General features: G+C 37.5%; 1 protein-coding gene across 1 annotated transcript in view; it reads left to right on the top strand.

The window, feature by feature from the left end:
• myo3b (myosin IIIB) overlaps positions 1–17,366 on the top strand; it is a 117,235-nt gene extending 99,869 nt beyond the window's left edge. Inside the window, exons 27-34 of the mRNA XM_016464173.1 lie at positions 33–238; positions 3,310–3,421; positions 6,014–6,176; positions 7,144–7,224; positions 12,140–12,194; positions 14,112–14,163; positions 16,100–16,214; positions 17,338–17,366. Of these exons, the coding sequence (XP_016319659.1) occupies positions 33–238; positions 3,310–3,421; positions 6,014–6,176; positions 7,144–7,224; positions 12,140–12,194; positions 14,112–14,163; positions 16,100–16,214; positions 17,338–17,366 (813 nt within the window). The remainder of the gene's footprint in view (positions 1–32; positions 239–3,309; positions 3,422–6,013; positions 6,177–7,143; positions 7,225–12,139; positions 12,195–14,111; positions 14,164–16,099; positions 16,215–17,337) is intronic.
• The last annotated feature ends 4,320 nt before the right edge of the window (positions 17,367–21,686 follow it).

Raw genomic sequence — 21,686 nt, 5'->3', positions numbered from 1 at the left:
TGTGTGTGTGTGTGTGTGTGTGTCTATTTCAGTACTCTCTCATGGACCTGCTGTCTAAGATGGTGGTGGGAACGCCTCATTTCGTCCGCTGTATTAAACCAAATGATGACCGGCAGGCTCTGCTCTTCAATAAGGAGCGCGTGATGGTTCAGCTGCGTTACACCGGCATCCTAGAGACCGTCAACATCCGCCGGCAGGGCTATTCTCACCGCATACTCATCGAGGAGTTTGTTAACAGGTAGAAAACAGCCACAGTGTAACATAACACTGGTAGAATGAGTGTTGCGCTTGTCCCGCAGGGCCTGAGAAACAACGCAGATCACACAAAACACAAGCTGCTAATGAGAGCGGGAGGAGAGAGATTAGGAATTACTCAGTGAACACGACATCCTGAGAGAAGACTGACAATTCACAGCAAGTCAGAGTGAATATTGTTGAGTTACATATTTGATGCACTTCACAAGCTGAGTCCTGAAGTTGTAACGTCTAGTTAAAATGGGAAATGTTGTCATTTTGTGGTTCATTAAGTTCATTTAATTGGTCACACTTTATTGGGGTACAATTCTCACTATTAACTAATTATTAACTATGACTTTTGCTGCTTATTAATAGTTAGGAAGGTAGTTGTTAAGTTTCGATATGGTTAGGATTAAAATATGGTCTTGCAGAATAAGGCATTAATATGTGCTTTATAAGTACTAATAAACAGCCAATATCCTAGTAATATGCATGTTAGAAACCAACTAGTTAATAGTAAGAACTGGTCCCTAAACTAAAGTGTTACCACTTGTTGATTGCTATTGTTCATATTTAGGGTTAGGAATCAAAATAAACATTTAAAGGGTTAGTTCACCCAAAAATGTTCTTTCAAACCAAGAAGGCTTTTGTTCATCTTTGGTGAAGATAATTTTAATATTCTACAATTTTGGTTCTGTTATGTCAAGCAAGCATGGTTTACCATATTTGATTAGCTCTATGCATGTGCATTGATCAATGTTTGCATGTGAATAAGAGCTTAAATAACTTTAATAGCTTAAAACTGTTCATCATATAAAGTGAAGACTTGGATTAAACTGCTCGATTCATTTGGAGTATTTTTATGACATCTTTATGAACTTTTTGAAGCTTGAAATTTTTGGTTGATTCAAAGGATAGACAACAGTGATGAGAGAATATTAAAAATATCTTCCTTTGTGTTTCCCATAAGTCTAATGGAACAACGTGAGGGTGAGTAAATTATGACAGAATTGTCATTTTTGGGTGAACTACTGTAACCCTTAAACCCTGAAATATGGTATATTTGCTGTTAATTGATTAGGCTTATGAACTTACATTGAAGGAGAGACTTAAGCTATGTCTAGATCATAATATTAAAGATTTGGGATTCTGTCTATAAGAAACCAAGCAGCCTTATGGCAGCATTATTATCAGAACATATAAATGTAGTTTTAGCTTCTTTATTGACTGGAATTCCTGCTCCATTTTACAGAGGTTGTGTTAATAAAGGTGGTCATAATGATTATGCTATCCTGCAAAAAAAGAAAAAACACACACACACACACACACACACATCCAGACTTCATCAGTTATGCAGTCAAAATGATATTATTCTGGGCGTTCCTGTTGGACTACAGGAATTTTATTAGATTTAATTAACTGAAGCTCTTGGGCGTCATGAAAAGAAGGAAAAAAAGACAGACAGACAGACAGTTAGAGAGATCAAAGCTTAGAGAGCGCTCCATGAGCCCATATTGAATAGACCCACCTCCTCTAGTGCTCCCTAAAGCTCCTGGGAAACTCACGTTGCAGGTTTATTATCTATATATTTTGGCAGTTCTGAACGAAGACCATAATCTCATCAATAATAGGTCATTAAGCCTCTGAGAATACAAGTGATGCTAAATTAGACTCTAGTTGAGTAATTAGTGCTGAAGTGGTACTTTGAAGAGGTGGAGTGAATCCGCTGAAAGTTTCTCAGCGCCGTGGAAATTCATGGTCCAAATTTACTTGTCTGAGGCTTTGGGAATCGCACTTAATTTCCCATAAACTTTTCTCTTTCTTGCGTTTTCTTTCAACCCATCCATCTCTTTCTCTCGTGGGCCGTCAGATGGTGGACATGTAGGTCATCTCTTTTACATAAACATCCCAGACAATTTCTCTGTGCTCAGAGGGGCCGCTCAAACGCAAGACTCTCGCCGGCTTTTTTTTCCCGTCATTCTTTTGATCACAGAAGTGTCCTGATTATCCGTATTTTCCCCAGACTTCCCCGACCAGTTTGCATAAAATTACGTGACCGTTCTGTTTGCGTTTCCTTAGTCGGACAACTTTTATAGCTCTTCCTGTCTGATCCACACTGACACGCCAGCTCCGTAAAACCAGTTTCAGTATGAAGAAGTGGATTCAAACAGATCTTTTTGGAAACCTTCTCTGGTGTTGTAAAGGAGAGCTCTTTGTATTTTATACCAGAGACATAACAGCTATCAGGAGCATAATTATGAAAGATCACAGTTCAAGTGGAATCAAAGGCAGTATTCTTTCTTAAACACAAAGGCTGATATATTCCTCTTCAGAGTAAATGCTCGAGATCAACCGCAAGAACCGCTTCAGATGTTTCTATGAGACTCATTTGTGAGATTCAGACCAGTTTATTTATAGGCAGGTATATGCAGAAGTAAAACTGATGGCCCCCAGACAATAACAACAAGGCAACAATGGCCCCATATCTAGTGATTGATCAGAGAATCAGGTGACGCTTTACCTTTCTGTCTTGACCGTCAAAGGTTTTTGTAGCAGAAAGATGTTATCATTGGAATATCTAGAGCAATATAGAGAGATAGTCTTGCCATAGACTTTTATCTTGTTCTGTGCAAAACAGTGAAGTGTGTAATTTTTGCTTCACTGGTGGCACCAAACGGAATTACAAAAATAATGATTTTTTTTGTGAATTGTGTCATATTGTAAATTGCCATTAAAATATTGCTATATACTGTATATTGACACACATATATATATATATAAGTTATAGAGAGAGTGCTGCAGGGATTCCATATTTTTGTCGGCCAAAACACAGAAATTAGTCAGCATTTTAACACTTCTGGTTCCATTTTTTGAATGGGTTTAAATGGTTAAATGCATGAAATATGGTCTGTGGTTAACACAAACATACATTTTCTCCAAACAATTTTTTTTTTTACACAATATGATCAGTCAAGTTAAATGGATGTTTGAGCTTGAGAAGAAGCCTCAGCACTGTACATTTATCATTTTGACTGGTGTAATGAGAGTCTGGTAATTTTGATTTTCTTGCAGGTATTACTATCTGGCCTTTCGTGCCCATCAGATGCCAGAGGGCAGCAGAGAGAACGCCATTATTATACTGCAGAGAGCCAAACTGGACAACTGGGTCCTGGGCAAGACCAAGGTAAAGTTATCATCATTCTTTCAAAGTACTCTTTTCTCTGTCTCTCTCTCTCTCTCTCTCTCTCTCTCTCTCTCTCCATCAGTGTTCTTCGATTTAGTATGCTGTATTGCAACAAAGAGTACTATGATACTACCAGGAAATTTCAGCCTGTACTGCATTAAAATACCAAGGCTTTTTGGGCATATACCATGGTAGAATAGCTTAGTTTACTTTGAAGAATCATATAAATGCCTCGGTACATGAATGTAGTGACTATTCAGTACCATAATTGTACCATCTGTTATTACCACTGTACAATGGTACTGTTACGGTATGGTAATACAATAACTCACACGACTAAGAAGCCGTCGATCTCCACTAACACTCCCTCGGTTATCTGCGGTGTTGCCGGCTCTCACACCTGGTCAGACGCATGATATGAAGCAGGCTCCGGGGCGATGACTCTCTCCAACCTATTCCTTGGTTCAGGCTCATCAATCGCAGAAGGCCATTTTCCACGGTCTGCAGTGGGCACATGCAACAACACCATCGTGTCGTTCAGCGGTGGTGGATGGCTGGTCTCTGACAGTGATGGAGTGGGGCTGGTGGCGAAGTCATTATCCACGGGGCCGATGGTGAAAGGCGAGCTGTTGTTCACCAGCACCCACTCCATGAAAGCAGCGAAATCCTCCTTGGACCATCCGCTGGAAGGCGCGCATTCAATCGCTCGGTCAGGCTGGTATGGTAAAAAACACATAGCGAGCGATCAGGGTAGTGCATAAGGAAAGCCAGATGGATGAAGTCCCGTGTGTGGTCTTCCAGTGGACGGTCTCCAAGCGGAGAAGCTGGACTGCGGGAAGGTCCATGGGGAAAAAAAAGAGATTAAAAAGAAACAAAAGAGGGAAAAACGCTGCTAATAATATTACTGTTTGTTGTCAGTTCTTCTGTTACAGTATGGTAGTATAATAACTTGTACGACAAAGAAGAATAGTTCAGGAACACCTGTTTAATATCAAACTAACTGGAGAACAGGAACAAATGCTACCAAACACAATTGCTAACGAGAACCAACAAATACTGAGGGAGAACAGAAGGCTTAAGTACACAAAGCAAACAAGGAACTAATTAGTTAATTAACAACAAATAAGACAACTCAGGAAAACTAGGTCACAGGCCAAAACCAAAACACAACAAAGGAGGGAACACAGATCATACATGTAACAGGTACAGCCCCAGTATATATATATATATATTTTTTTTTTTTTTTTACAGGAAAATCCCTGTTTTTTCGTACAATATTGCCAACACATTTATTAAATACAGGAACGAGCCTGTTCTAGGAACAGTGAACATACTGAAAAACTAAGAAAAGGGTTCAGAGAGGTCATACATGTTAATAAATCACACAAGCATATATAAAACAAACAATAAATAGCAACATTTGTTTTAGTAGCAGCAGGGATGGACTGGCCATAGGGCCATAGGGATTTCATGGTGGGCTGTCGAAACCAAATATACAGTGCCTTCAAAAAGTATTCAGACCCCTTCATTTTGTTTAATGACAAAGCCAAAACCAGATTTGTGTTAACATTGCTAAAGAAAAAAACTGAATTATCACTACTTCATTAAAGCACTTTTGGCAGCAATCAGCAACCCAGGCTTATTGGGAAATAATGTACATGTGGCGGCATATCCGCAAAATTTTGTGACACTTTCAAAGTGAAATGCCCAGTCTGTGGTGCAAGTTTTATCCAAAACTGATGAACATAAATCTTTCAACATTTGATTTTGTTTGTTGTACATACCGTGGAAATGAAGAGTCCGCTGTCCGGTGAGTGGTTCTAAAAGGTTGATGCTCTGTCATGTTTGAAAATAGCCACCTACGCTAAACTAAACCCAGCTTGTTTCTACAAGCCACCCTGCATCTCAAGTGCAGTTCTGCACCAGGTGAGCTGTTGAGCAAGTTTACTACATCAGATAATACATTTATATGGAGCTGGTTATGTGATGTGTTGTGTCATGCTCAATATTAGATTCATATTACTCTGACTGACATTCTAATTATATCATAGGCTTTCATTATTGTGCTCCTAACAGCCATTAAAATGTCTGATAGAAAATGCATAGAGCTGTGGATCAGTCAGGAAGAGCTCTAGACATTGACCAAACTAACTAAACAAGCTCTACACATGTGACTTTGTGTCTCGGAGATGGTTAATTGGGATGTCTGCTATAGATATACATAATTTATTATTAATTTGCCTTTCATAGCACAGAGAACAATTTTAGCTTTGTCTATTAGTGCATTTCTGTCAAACCAATGCTTCCAGAAAAAGTATTTATAAGTCATGGTTTCTTTCCTCACATTCTTTCACAATCGCTCACTCTCACTTCTGTCTGTCTGAGAAGTTAAGGTAGTTATCTGTGGATCTAATTGACCAGATGGCTGGCATCTGCAACTCTGTAAAAAAAAAAAAGAAAATGTTCAAAGAGTCCTTTTTCAACCTGAACCCCTTGATTATTTTGTGTCCCCGACAGACACATGAAGGTGGTGTTTTTATTGTAAGGTCTGAGCATGCTTCCCTGCATCTGTGACTGTATGTGTCTTTGCAGGTGTTTCTGAAGTACTATCACGTGGAGCAGCTCAATCTGATGTTGCGGGAGGTGATCGCACGGGTGGTGTTGATGCAGGCCTACACCAAAGGCTGGCTGGGAGCTCGGCGATATCGGAGAGAGAGAGAGAAACGCAACAACGGGGCGATTATTATACAGTCAGGTTCTTGTAACCCAAACGCATTACCAAATGACTCTGAGAACAGATGCATGTACAGGGCTCAACAGTAAGGATATATGGATGGTCTGAGGCTAGTTTGTGAGGGTCACTGCATTTTACGTTTGTTAATCATGTGTGATGATTTATTTCGGCAACTAAAATTAATTTTATATAGCTGTCTAATATGAAGGAGGAAATTTGTTGAAATTTCAAGGACTAAACATGGTTAGAATGGATGGAAAATTCTAAAGAAAAATGGGCTGCACTGTATGGCATTTTACAGCAAGATTAATAACTAGCTTTGCATACACTATTGTTTATAAGTTTGGGGTTGGTAAAGCTTTTTATGTTTTTGAAAGAGCTCTTATGTAAAATTGTAAAATATTATTTGAATTTAAAATAACTGTTTTCTATTGTAATATGTTTTAAAATATAATTTATTCCTGTGATCAAAGCTGAATTTTCAGCATCATTACTCCAGTCTTCAGTGTCACATGATCCTTCAGAAATCATTCTAATATGCTGATTTGCTGCTCAAGAAACAATTCTAATGTTGAAATCATTTGTGCTGCTTCATATTTTTGTGGAGACAGTGATGCATTTTTTTCAGGATTCTTTAATGAATAGAAAGTTTAAAGAACAGCATTTATTTGTAATGGAAATCTTTTAAAAATATATTTACTGTCACTTTTGATCAGTTTAATGCTGAATAAAATTATTAATTTCTTTTAAATTAGAATTTTACTGACCCCAAAAATTAACAATGTATCATATTTGTGACGGTTTATCCATTGAGAATATTGTAAGTAAAAATCTGAACTAGTGGTTGAACTTTTTGAGAAAAAAAAAATGTATTGTTGATCTCCGTTTTGTATTACACTGCTGTGATGAATACTAGAAAATGTTTGCCACTATAAACTAGTATTCCATGTTTTAATCCCCTCATGTCTTTCTTTGTGTCTCGGTGTAGCCTGGAGGGGTTATGTGGCCCGTCAGAATCTGAAGCAGATAAAGAGAGAGCGTGAGCAGGCTGCTGTACGGATCCAGTCAAGTATGTATCTCTGAGCATTCTGTGCAACTCAAATAACACTAATGTCGCTATATTGTGGAAATATTCACTGAAGAAATTCTACTCTTTACTTTCATTTTCTTTATTTTTCTCTGAATTTCAGTGTAGTGTGATTTATTGGCATGACAAACAACACTCATTTGTAAAGCATCTGAGCTGTGAAGTCAAGTCCCCTTTATTTATATAGCGCTTTATACAATACAGATTGTGTCAATGCAGCTTTACAGTGTCAAACAGGAAAATAGTTTGTCAATAATGCAAGAGGACAATAACAAAGAGTCATTTTTCAGTTCAAGTCAGTTCATTGATGAGTCAGTGATGTCACCATCCAGTTCATGGAAAAAGTGCAAAGTAAAGTAAAATAGAAATTATGAAAATCAAATTAGAACAACACAATATAAAATAAATGATTGTTTTTTTACTCAAAATACACTGAATATTCTAATATTCATATTATTTATATGTAATGCTATACAAAATATAACAAAAGTTTGGGTCTGTTAGATTTTTTAAAATAAAATAATATGTTTATTTAGTAAGAGTGCATTAAATTGATCGAGTGACAGTGAACATTTAAAATGGGACAAAATATTTGATTCAAATAAATGCTGTTCTTTTGAACTTTCTATTCATGAAGAAACATGTATCACGGTTTCCACAAAAATATTAAACAGCACAACTGTTTTCAACATTGATAATAATAGGAAATGTTTTTTTGTGAAGTTTGGATTAATGATGCTGGAAATCCAGCTTTGCCATCACAAGAATAAATTACATTTTAAAATATATGCAAATAGGAATTGGTAATTTTGAACTGTAATAATATTTCACTATATTACTGTTTTTATTGTAGTTTTAATACAGCCTTGGTGAGAATAGGATATTCTTTCAAAAACATAAAAAAAATAAAATAAATAAAAAACCTAACCCTAACCCAAAAGTTTTGAATGGTAGTGTAATTATCAAGATGACTGGAGTATTCAGAAAATTAAGTAGTAGCAGTAGTGAAAATGTATGAGCCAAGAGCTAAGACAGCTCTTTCTTTCTTTCTCTTTCTTTCTTTTTCTTTCTTTCTTTTCAAATCTCTTGCATTTTTTTTTCTTCCAATCATGAACTTCTGCATTTTCACAAAGTGCCTTTTTTGATCTCAACAAACAATCCCATGAAACAGTGCTGCTAAATTAATCATGTGTGAAGCCAGCGTCTCTTTTGCAAGTTTGGGTCACAGCATTTGGTCCCCATGTTTCTTGAGCTTCTCTCTTTGCTTTCATCTGTTTCCCAGAGCAGGCGGCAGAGGAGTGAAGAGGGAGAGAGAGAGCAATAGAGAGAGGGATGAGAGGGATGGGGGGGTGCTGGGGGTTCCCTGCCACTTCCTCTCTCACATTCCCGGCCCATTACAGACTCTCACATACCAGAAACAAGATGGCTTTTTATACTGTCACCCTTTTCATCAGAAATGTAAATGAATTCTTACTCGGTGTGGCCTGACAGAGATCAAAGCGGGCATATTAACCTTCTCAGGGCGCATTTCCATCGCCACGCTCGTCTTCTGAGGGCATGAGGAGAGAGGGGCGGAGGCAGGGGTCCAGGGGGAGGAAGGAGAGGGAGGAGTGATGCTATTGTTCTCCTCTCCTCTTCTGGAGTACTTCAGTTCCCCTTTTTGACAGACGTCTCTCTTTCGCTCTGTGCTCGCAGTGTGTCCGCTGGTGCAGGTGGCGCGGTGTTCGGCCACATGTTCAAAGCTGTGTAGAGGTGTGAGTATCCACTTTGAGGTGGGCCACATTAGCATTTCTAAAATAAACACCCGTCTTTCAAACATTTGAGCTCCATACACTGAGAATATGCCGAGCACAGTGAGCCAAGCACAGTATGCAAATTTAACAGCTGCTTTAGGGGGGAAATGTTTTCTATATCCATAGGATATCTTTAGGAAATTTTGGTAAACATTCTGTCCTGAGGTTCATCTTCTGCAACTCAAACTGTATTTTAGTAAACGACTATATTGACTCTTTCCCCGCCAGCGTTTTTGAAAAAAAGTTGCCAGCCACCGCCATAATTTTTTATGATTTTCGCTAAAATTTCATAGCCCCCAGAATATTTTGTTTTATGAATATCTGAACATGCAATACATCTGTACAGTATTTGAAAAATAATGTGTTTTTTGAACATTAAAGCATGTCAACATATTCTGTTACACCAAATACCCAAAATAATGATCTTTAAAATAGCATCATATGACCCCTTTAAACAAAAAAGAAAATCAGTTTTATTCTAGCTTCAAGCATTCTTTTTTTTTATCGACAATTTAATGTAGGTAAGTTTTATTAAACAAAAAGCTGAGAAAATCACGTTTTTATCAAATACTACATCTGGATCATATTCAGTAGGATGATCAAAGAAAATATGTAGTAGATCGCTTCCATCAACACCCCCAAAGCTTCACAGTCCTTTGGCACTTCCAGGATCGCCATTTCACTCGTTAACATTAGACAGTTTTCCTTTATATGCTGTTTGTTGTTGATGATCGCATTGTTTTTCATATGCATATGCATACATACGAGATCGCTCGTTTCTGCGTCTTCCTCGTTGTGTTTTTGATCTGCACATTCTAGACTCATTCAGGAGATGCGTAATAGTGTTTCCAGTGAAGCTAATATTAATTTCAATGTGAGCTAATTTAAGTTCACTGGTAACCCGTTTAAATCTGAGAAAATGCAATATAGGGATCCACTTTATATTAAGTGTCCTTAACTACAATGTACTTACATTTAAATTAATCATTCAATACAATGCATTTATTATGTACATACATGTTTTTACATTGTACTTATATTTGAAAATACTGTCCTGCAATTACATCTGTAATTAATTTCTGTAGTTGCATCTATAATTACACTGTTGACCCTACCTCTATCCCTTAAACCTAACCAGACCACCAAACTTGTCCCTAACCGTATCCCACCTCAATAGCAGCAAAAGTGTTTAGCAAATCAACATAAACACAACAGGTGCATTGTACCTAACAATTCATTCTTTTATTATTAAGTAAATAGTATTTAAAGCCGCCGAATATAAAGTGGGACCCAATATGGTTTATTGATATTACACTAAACATGTTCAAAGCAAATGTGTCAAATAACACATTCATTATATCTTACGGCTGTTTAAAAAACACGTAAATATTACAAAGTACTTGTAAATATAATTACCACATTATAAAGCCTTTTGGACCTTTACAATAAGACTTTGTATTTGCCACTTTACACTAAAAGAACACTAATAAAATGTAGTAAGATACTGTGCAGGTCTTAAAAAAATGTCAAGATATGAGAATTATAACTGTGGGAATTAAAATCCATTATAACTTAAGTGACATGTTGTTATAAACCACCATATTCTTAAAAGCTATGACCATAAATAGGTAAGTATTATAATGCAGTATAACTGTTGTTAAAATTATTCATGTTCACACAAGGCTTTTATGCATTAAATATAACTGGGGTGTGTTTCCCAAAAGTACTGTTGCTTACTGTGTATGCAAGTTCTGTCTTTACCAACACAGTTTAACAATTCCCAAAACCATAAATCCAACAAACATTCACAAACAGCATCATGAAGTTGTGTGGTTGGGAGCATAGTTTGCATGCTCTAGGGCGCAGTAAGCAAGCCAACATGCAGCACATTCTGTATCTTTCATCCCATTTAAATATGTGTGTGTGAACAATCAGCAGTGTTTTTGAAGAATGTGCTGATGTGTAAATGTGTAAAGGAGTCTTGGAGTCTGACATAAGGAAAGCATCAATCAAACATCAAATAATCAAAAACGACGAGTAGTGAACACAAGTAGTGAAGTGCTCCTCAGCTGGCATGTTCAATAGAGCAGCATCTCAGAGAAATGATGTTGTGGAGAAAGCTGCTAATGACATGTACACGGGAATAAAGTGTACACCAATTACATACTGCATGTTAACTTGCTTAAAATATCAACGGCTTTCTGCTGTGTAAATTAGCTGTAAATATATAACATTAATTGTGATCTCAAATTATTATTCCACCACCCGCATGTGACGTCATTAATGACAGTCTTGTATTGTTGAATCAATGTGGTTCAAATGACAGAAGTGCATCCATGTTACTATGCTTTTGGGAAACAGTCATGACTGGCTAGTTAGTTTCTACAGTGATGCACAGTACTATGGTGGTTAAGCAGCAAGTTACGTTGTGTACAGAAAACACACCCCTGGCTGAGTATACATCTGGACACACTCCAAAACACGACAAACTATATACACTCTCACTCTGTTTCCAGTGGTTTGTGTGTTTGAGTTTACAGGCCTGTGTTCACACCCTGATCTGCTCTGCTCTGATTAAAGCCTGAAGTTTTGTGAGTTTTAATTGGACGTCTCGTTGAAAGTGAAATAAATGACTGCTTTAGCATTTTAGAGCAGCGCTGCTGCTTTCATGTGTTCTGAGGTTTACACTCATTTGTATGAGTGATAAAGTACTAATTGCTCACTCAGAGCTCATTGTGTATTTTTATCCTAAACATTCACTTAGTGTGTCTGATCAAAGGAAACAATTTACCCGAATCTATGTATACAAGTAGGACACTTTTACATTACATTCGATATAACCAAAAAGCAAAATATGCTATTAGTCATACTAATCTGTGGCATTTCTTATTAACGGGGTTTTCATTGCTTAAACTTAGTGTTAGTGATTTGGACAAACCCACCCTCTGTATTAATCTTTGCTAGAATTGCTTGCACCTTTTTTCCTACAGATCCCTCAATAGGTGTGCTATTACATTTCTGAGCAATCAGATTTATGATTCTCTCCTTGTTGATGATATGATTCATGTTATTTTATTCATTGTTTGTGTGAATGTTTGTTACAGCATACAGAGGCTACAAAGTCAGGAAAGACTACAAACAGTGTCAACAATGGACTGGGTGAGTGATGGTGTGTTCATTGTGTTTGTTTCCTTTGTATGTTATCATGGTGTATTTTTGCATGATTGCGTGTTTAGGTATCTGTTTGTTCTATACAGTAGGTCTCCTACAGCACGTCCCAGTGATGTTGTGGTAGAGTGTGTGCAAGCATTTTATTCACCTTCCTTAAATCATAGCTCCTGAGTGACAATCCACTCGCACACACATGCACTCTGTGAATAAATACTAGTAGATGATCGTCTTTAACCTCACTGCAGATCTGGGTTCTGACAGAAATGTTGCAGTGTTTAGAAGACGCTGATGATCAGTGTTGTTGAAATGCAAGTTAATGTGAAACAAAATGCAGATAACTACCAATAATCAGCTCTTTATTTAAAAAAAAAATGCAAGAACATTTTTATTTTAATTTTGGTTTTGATTTGACAAAAAAAGAATGATGTATTTAATATTAAAAAATGTAATTATGTACAATAACATGTATTTGTTTTGTTTCTTTTTTTGCTATGTTTTGTTTCATTTTGCTTTGTTTTGTTTAATTTTGTTTTGCTTTGTTTTTTGTTTTGTTGTTTTGTTTTGTGTTGTGTTGGTTTGCTTTGTTTTTTGTTTTGTTGTTGTTGTTTTGTTTTGTGTTGTGTTGTTTTGCTTTGCTTTTTGTTTTGTTCAGAAATGACACAAACTGCATTTAACCATGCACTGCCCTCAACAACTCAAGGTGTCAAAGCAGGTGCACTAGACTCTTTTTGAAACATAATTTTAAATCTCCTTTTGCCCATTTTTTAAGAATGTGAATCCTTATGTCTTGATCACAGTTAAAATTAGCTCTCAGAGTTATGCTTTATGTTTAGTGCACAGATTTATTTTCATATTATTTTTTTATACCCATGCAGCAGAAAGATTGTTGATAAGCATATCGTGATAACTCGTTTTAATAGATTTTGAAAATCTAAAGTTTTCTTCCGCCCTCCCACATCTGAGTGTTTTTGGGGGGTTTGGGGGTATATCCTCCAGCCAGTCGGCTTATCAGAGGGGATCCTCAATGCTTGTTTATATCAGAAGTCTCAGTGGTGAAACTTCAAACCTCACACTTTGCTATTCTGTTTCATCAGGGCTGGAGAGAAGCCTTATAGATTTATTTTGACATCAACTGGCCCAATTTTCCCTTGTAAAGTTCATAAACTTACCTACATGCTCATTAGCTGACAGGAGCAGGTGTGTGAGCGCTATCACAGGGTTCGAGTACCAGATGACGTCAGTGTGTGTGTGTGTGTGTGTGCATTAAATGTTCCATCCTTGTGCGTCAAGAGTTACTGCACTAAATAGTTATGTCACGGTTGACTTGATGAGGAAGATGTCATTGATATTGTGGTGGTCACATGTATGCAGAAGAACATTTTGAGTTGCTTTTGCACAGCTCAGGAGACTCTTATAAGTCTCTTATAAGTTATAAGTCTCTTTTTTTCTCAGAAACTGCTAGCGTTATTATGAACAACACAATATATAATGAAAATATACAGCATGTGAAATAAAGAATAATGTAATGGAATAAAAACTGGGACCAGAATAAATATACAAGGACCTATAGAGTATAATGAAAGGAAGCAGCTGGACCTGGTGGTGGAGAACATGAGCTGTTCCTCATAATATTCTGGGCCTTTCTTCAGGTCTGCTGTTCATGTAATGAAACTAGACTTCATAGGCCGTCTCAGTGCCACACATTGATTTTAGAGCAGATGTTTACAATGGTTTGAAGGAGAGAGCGATGTAAACCAGAATACTCGCAATGTAAGTGTTGCAGTAATGCAGTCATCTGATATCATCATCTTGTATTAAACCAACTCGTTTTCTCGGAATTACGGAAATCCTAAACTTGCAGTTTGTGAGGAATTCTGACTGTTTAATGATTACTTTTCTTCTCAGACAACCCACACCTGAAAGAAGATTTTCCACCAATCACCTCCCAGTTGAAAAGGTCAGATATTATCATTACATATATGTATAATTTTAAACACAAAATAGAACTGCCGTGCTGCTCTTTTCCAGGCTGCTGTAAAGGTTTTACCTGCTTTTATGTAATGGAATAACATTTGCCTCTGCCTTTTGGGATGCTTTCAAACCTATCAATTTCCAGTCATTGAAGGAGGTGATTGACAAGCTCAAACCCTCATTTTGTTCTAACGATATTATTCACCCGAGATTCTTCAAATTAATGATTGATTCAATTGGACTTGGTTTGGTGTCTCTTATCAATAAGTGTCTCCAAACTGGCGCTGTCCCTGCCAGTCTTAAAGTGGCTACAGTAACTCCCCTACTCAAGAAGCCTTCACTTGACTCTTCTGTTCTAAAAAATTTTAGGCCAATTTCTGTCTTACCTTTCATTTCTAAGGTATTGGAGAAAATTGTGCTGCATCAACTTCAACATTTTTTGACTAGTAATTCTATTTATGAGGTTTTTCAATCTGGTTTTAAGTCTGCTCACAGCACTGAGTCTGCCCTCTTGAGAGTGTTAAACGATATTTATCTCTCCACTGATTCTGGAGACTCTGTGGTTCTTATTCTTTTAGATTTATCGGCCGCTTTTGATACAGTTGACCACTCCACACTATTATCCAGACTAGAGTCCTGGGTGGGTCTAAAGCTACCGTTCTTAATTGGTTTCAGTCATACATGTCAGACAGAAAGTTTTTAGTGAAGCTGGGTAATTTTTTTTAATGGGTTGTTCATATTTTTATTTGGCTTGTTTTCTGTGTATGTTTTTATATATTTCTCTTCTGTAAAGCACTTTGGTCAGCCTAGCGGCTGCTGTAAATGTGCTATACAAATAAAATGAACTTGAACTTGAACTTTTATGGTGCTTCCTGTCCTTTTGCCCTTGGTCACTGTATGCTTTTATGGTATGGAATATTGCAGCAGGAGCATCCTCCGAATATGCAGGTTTGAAACAACAAAGAGCTGAGTAAACATGGACAGAATTTTCATTTTTGAACAAACTAGTCCTTTAATTGCACGTCTGATACGGCTCGAGTTAATATGAACTCTACTGTCACCCGACTGCACTGAATATTACACAGAGCAACCCTCAGATCAAACAGCACAGTCCTTGAGACAAAAGAGACAGTTCCCTCGTAGAGAATTCACTTCTCCGCTGAGAGAGAGAGCGAGCGAGCGAGCGAGGAACCCATAGAGGTAGAGAGAGAAGGAGTGAATCAAAAGGCTGGAAAAGCGTGGTAGAGAGTAAACGCTGACTTCTCCCTGAGGTGATTTGTCTTTTCGCTGCTCTCTCTACAGATGTTGGAGCCCCTTTTTTCCAGTAAAGACCTGAGGTTCTTTGCTAGGACTTTGATATCCTACTCGAATTCAATATGTGAAATAGTAGAGCCACTCTGTGACTTGGAGCACATCGCTGAGCTTTGAAGTCTGATCCAATTTTTGCTGCTCGCCATTTGATGTTGAAAGGATGAGATGAAGAAAACGTACAGTTTTTGCCAGTAACTCTGCTGAGCATATGTAAGATTAAAACAGCCCGCTCCTTTGGAGGGTGTACTTAGAAATGTTAAGCAGATTCATTCTTTCCTATAGCTCTTTTATTCAAAGATAAAATTAAATGTGTGCGGAAGTCTGCGAGGACGGCCTGCGTTATTTCCTGCATTACAATGAAGCGAGCGTGACGAGAGAAAGAGAGGGAGAGCTCTGGTACCAGTGCATTAGCACTTACTGTTGACAAACACCGTGTGTTAATGGATGCTCCAAAACAGCCTGCTCTTATTAAATCACTTTAATTATTTCACACAAAAGACCCACTGCTGTTTTATTAATTATGATCCGCTTGTTTATATTTGTTCGCTTTGTTTCCTGATGTGTTTTCTGTTGACGTGGGTGTGTATGTGTGTGTGTGCATTTCTTTTCAGGTTGTCTCTGTCAGCGCAGACACGGGCAGCAGAGAGGACAGCTCCGGTGACCTGTTTGTGCTGAAGACAGACAAACAGAGTGACAGCAGAGAGAGAGACGGGCTGCAGGAGCAGGGTGAGTCAACTCACACATTTACACGTGTGTGTGTCTGCTGCTATAACATTCCCATAGTCCCGAATGCACACACGCGGACATGAATAATTAACAAAAAACATTGACACAAATGACCCAACATTTACTCTCCCTGTTGTTGTTCCAAATTGACTTTTGAAGAACCTCTAAACTGCTTTTTTCCCCCCCATAAAACGAAAGTGTGACCAGTGGTCAAACTCCAAAAATGTCAAAAATACCATAAAAGTACTTCAACACCTTAAAGATTGGATCGGTTGACGTGACACATGAGAAATCAAATCCTTTATGCCAAGTTTGAATACACAGAAGAATCCCTTGTGAAAAAGACGTACTCTCTTGCATAGTTTTAGAAACAGTATTTATCATGGAAATAACATACTTTAAAAGAATATACTATGCTAAGAGTGAACTGAATGAATTAAATGAAAATGTATTGTAGTTTAAACTGATATTAAATGCAATTAGCTGAATTTTAGAGTGTTTTTTTTCACCTGCTTAAGTAGGACTTAAGTTAATATTTATATGCAATTTCATTATTACTTCTGTTGTATTTGAAATATGGTTAAAGTGTACTGCTGAAGCATTTATGATAAACTAAAATATACTTTAATTTCATTTCTATTATGATGTATTTAAATATATTTGCCATAACACATTTGTAATGATAAAGGTGTAGTTTAGTACATTTAAAATATGTTAATTTTAAATAGAATATTGAATAATATACTACAGGCAAAATTATAATCAAGTTCTTTGCATGTGCTTTAGTATGTTAAAACATCACTTCTTTAAAGCATGACAAAATGTTTTAAAATGTACTTTAAAGTAAAACTTTTAATTAGACATTACAAAATGCTCTTTTAACAGTGTACTTAAGTGTAAGAAACCGTCATGAAAGTGTACTCTTTTTAAGTACAATTAATTAGCTTTTTATTTCATAAATATTATTTTCCAGTATTGTTTTTTTTTTAAATATACTTTTAAGAAATACACTGCAATTTAATACAATTAGGTGCACTTATTTTTCAAAAGGGGTGTAGGAGATTTGAAAGCTGCAGAAAAGATTTTTAGTGAATAACGACCTAAATTTCACTTCCTCACACAGAGCTATATTATGTGGCACAAGTCATATGAACTACTTTATGGTACGTTTTGAAGTTTGACATGAATGAGCAGCAGAAACATTTTGCTGAACATCTTCTTTCGCGTTTCACGAAAAAAAAAAGAAAGTCATTCAGGTTTGGAAGCACGTAAGGGTGAGTAAATGATGACAAAATCTTCATTTTCTGGCTAAACTATTCCTTTAATACCAGAAGTACCTGCTTTTTTCTCTCTCTCTGATTCTCATGTCCTGTCATATCAGCTTATGGTTTGACTGAGCTTTCAGTTTCGGGCCAGACAACGGATCACATCAAAGACTCACACACGCCAGTGACTCTATTAAACACTCACAGTTACAGTGACACAGAGACCAAAACACACATATTTGCTGAACATATGTCTGCTTTGTGTTTTGCCCTGGGCTGTGAATTTCATTAATGAGAGCTGCCTGGGAGGAGTAAGAGTGTGTGTGTGTGTGTGTGTGTGTGTGTGTGTGTGTGTGTGTGTGTGTGCGCGCGCATGTGCATCGTTACACAGAGAGAGGGAAGGTGTGTCAATCAGGGGCGGGAGGGGCGGTGCTGCAGGGATCAGTTGCCGGGGGTCCATCATTAAAGTGATTAGTGAGGATGGTGTGTGTGGGGGTGGGATTGATATTAGCCATGTGTCTGTGGATTACCGGATTAAGACAGATAATGTAACACACTCTGCTCTGCAGTGGTTCTGGATTACTGTCAGATCAACAGAGCACGGCTGGGTTAGACAGCCGCGCTAACTCTGTGAGACTGAGAACAGGTGACCCCGCTCATCCTGTCTGTCTGAAACACACACACACACACTGGAGATGACATACACTAACAAAGAAAAACACACTCAATGTCCCTTCTGGTAGAATGTTATTCTTAATGGTTCCTTTTGTGATTATCATTTATAGTTTTGTATAAATTATTGGTTTTCTGGAGGTAGTGTGTACCTGGTATATCTGGCAGCAATTTACTTCTTACGGTGCTCGTAACTTCCGGTATCCATCCTCCAATCCAGCTCCACCTTTATTATCATATAATAACCTGGGAGGGGAGGGGGGGGTCAAAGCTGCCAAACTATAGACCTACCGTTGGTATGTAAATATGTTCCATAACACCTGTTATGGATCTGCTTGGCTCTTGAGAGTCGCAGTAGCCAATCAGATGTACTTCCTAATCCACATAACCATTTATTCCGTTCCCTAGTCAACGATCATTCTGCAGCACAATATAAAACCTTTTGTTTTACCCTCCTCCTCCCCAGCTCCACCTGTAGAGATCTGCTACGAATCTGATAAAATGTTGTCTGATTCATTCTAGTAATTCGGTTTGTCTTAAGCGGTCCTCTGTCTCTCATATGTAACTTTGGAAAGTCTGATACCCACTAGTGAATCATTTCATCCAAAATGCCTCTCTCTGTGTCATATGTAGTTTTGGAAGGTTCTGTTTATTCAAGCCAAGTCAAGTCAAATATATTTTAATAATACAATACTGTATCTTCAGGCCTTATAGGTGCTTTACATATAGCCGAAATTTGCTAAAAAGTATGCATGAGTATACTGTATGTATCTGGGTAAGGTTGCATATACTTATAGAAGTTGTATAAATATGAGTTTATATTATATTAATATATTATATTTATATTAATAATTCATTTGAGTTATTCATTTTTTGTGCAATGATATTGAGGATCACGAAATCGGTGAGGTTTTGTTCAATTGATAAAAAATGTAGTGCAGTGACAAGACTAGTAAATCAGTAATTCTAGTAATTCTAGTAAATCAGTTCGTTCTAAATGGACCTTTCTCTCATACTTCAATTGAGTTCTATAAATTAGGGAGTATTATAGTTTATTAAAATTCAGCATAAATGTATCTTTTCAGGTTTTCTGTTGTAACCTTAAAACTTTCATCCAAAATCAACATTGACAGAATAGAGGTCCACCCTAATTCACAAGGATCCTCCCACTTGGAGATTTATGGCCTTAATGTTTGGAGATATATGCTGAATTATGTTCAGTAGTTTTCACAAGTGTTAAAAGCTAGTAGTGTCAATAATGTCATATTTATAAATAATATTGCTCACTAAAACTGTTGTCCAGCTCTAGTTGCACTTTTCACACAGTTCAGTCTGTCGCTCACTGTATTTACACTCATGCAGTGCTGGAGGATAAAGATCTGTCAGCATGTCTCTGACTCGCAGTTTAAAGCTGTTTAAGTCAAATTACCTCACCTTGAATATGCAAAGAACAGAACTGCTGACTGGACCGCCCTGAGAGCCAACACACACACACACACACACTCAGACTGGTTTTAGATCACAGTGTGATGCCTTCATCAGAGGAGCTGTTGGCTAAACTAAAGGTTTGATTCAGTCTGTGAGGAGAACACATGTAAGTGTGTGTGGATGTAATTTGGATGTGTGTGTTGTGGAAGAGTAAGCAGGGCAGACTTTGATCGGAAGAGATCAGAGTGTGTGTGTGTGTGTGCGTGTGTGTGTGTCAGGGGAGACGGCAGTGCCAGATGTCTGGAGTTCTGTTCACTTCCTGCCTCTCATCCTGCTGCTGTCACCCTAGAGACAGACACACACACACACACACACACACTATCCCTGTCTAACTTCTCCATATCAAATGTTTGGGAGGTCATGGCCGGTGTGTTACGCTGAGACCCAAACACACTTCTCCTGTCTTTATTGGACGTGAAGTGCACTGCGGAGTCTCCGATCTGATCCCAGCTGTTACAGAATGTAGTGTGTGTTTGTGACTGAACAGACTGAAAGTCCATCACCATTTCACATGGCCTGTGATTTTAACTGCTGATGCTGTACAATCACTAGAAACACTAGAGCAGGGGTTCTCAAAGTCTACATTCAAAGGTCCAAATCTGAATTTTCATCAGTGTCAAAGGTCCGGACCGGAACAATTGGTTATTACAAAACTTGTTTTTAATAAACATAGGCTGCATAACATGCATAACAAATAAACATTAATTTTTTTTTTTAAATAAAGTGCCCTTTGCATTCAAAATACATTAATAACAAGTGCAAAAGTGGCAAAACAATTAATTTAAGTGTCAGCAACAGAGATTGACCGAAAAGGGGTTTTCTCTGGCCGATGCAGATATTTAGAAATCAGGGCAGCTGATGGCCGATGGATTTTTTTTTTTTTGGCCGATATGTTTGGCTGATTTTCTTTTTTTTCCCCACTTTATCTCATAAAAGAGAGTTTGAGTAAATTATTATTGCAGGGCACAAGATGGTAATAGTAGTAGTAGCCTAATTCAGAGTAATAATACATGGCTCAAAACTTAAGCACCTTCTCAAAACAGTTCTGAAGCATGCTTTTTGTTTATGTTTGTTGACAGACACCAGTGTTTCCCACAGACTTGCCAATGCAAATTCATTCTCTGCCAGCAGGAGGCGCTGCTGGAGCGGGAGATATAGCGGTTTCTCCGGTAACGGCTGTAATCATACATCGCTGCACTCACAAACGCTACTTTATCAGGCATTACAGGAAAGACGAAATAAAAATGACATTGAAGCTTTTCTGAAGACGGTCGGTTCTTTTCAAAGATACACTCATATAAAAACACCCGCGGTGGAAAATCTATTTATGGCGGTCAGTTTTGATATTGTGACGGGCCGCCACAAATAACTCAATGTATGGGAAACACTGGACACTTCTAGAAGTCAAATGGCCATAATCTAAGTGATAACAAAAAGAAAAAAAAAATTATTACTAATATTAGCAGTGAAATGTCGCCCGATTATGTCAAACGTCATACGCTCACTGGATGTCACAACAAATGTCATAAAGGAAAAGTTTCAATCTCGCCTTCGCTTTCATTTCGGACCATCTCCAAAAAGACATTAAAAAAACTAAACAAATGATTTACAAGTTTAACATGCATATATCAAAGTAGGAAATATAATTAGTGCTCTTGAAATATGAAATGGAGGCGGGTCCGGATTGAATTTCCTCCGGGTCCGGATCCGGACCGGAGTCTGGACTTTGAGAAGCGCTGCACTAGAGCCTTAATTGAATATTCAGTAACATTTTCGTTTAGCGACCAATTCTCACTAATAATTAATTGCTTATTAGCACGCATATTACTAGCATATTAGCTATTTATTAGTACTTATAAAGCACATATTAATGCCTTATTCTGTATGACCTTATTTTAGATCTCATAAAGGGGTCATATGATGTTGCTAAAAAGAACATTATTTTGTGTATTTGGTGTAATGCAATGTGTTTATGCGGTTTAAGGTTTAAAAAACACATTATTTTCCACATACTGTACATTATTGTTTCTCCTCTATGCCCCGCCTT

The sequence above is a fragment of the Sinocyclocheilus anshuiensis genome, unplaced genomic scaffold (genome assembly GCF_001515605.1).
Source record: "Sinocyclocheilus anshuiensis isolate Anshui unplaced genomic scaffold, SAMN03320099.WGS_v1.1 scaffold284, whole genome shotgun sequence".
NCBI classification, from domain to species: Eukaryota; Metazoa; Chordata; class Actinopteri; order Cypriniformes; family Cyprinidae; genus Sinocyclocheilus; species Sinocyclocheilus anshuiensis.
The sequence above is the reverse complement of the archived record's forward strand: the minus strand, read 5'-3'. Positions and strand labels throughout refer to the sequence as shown.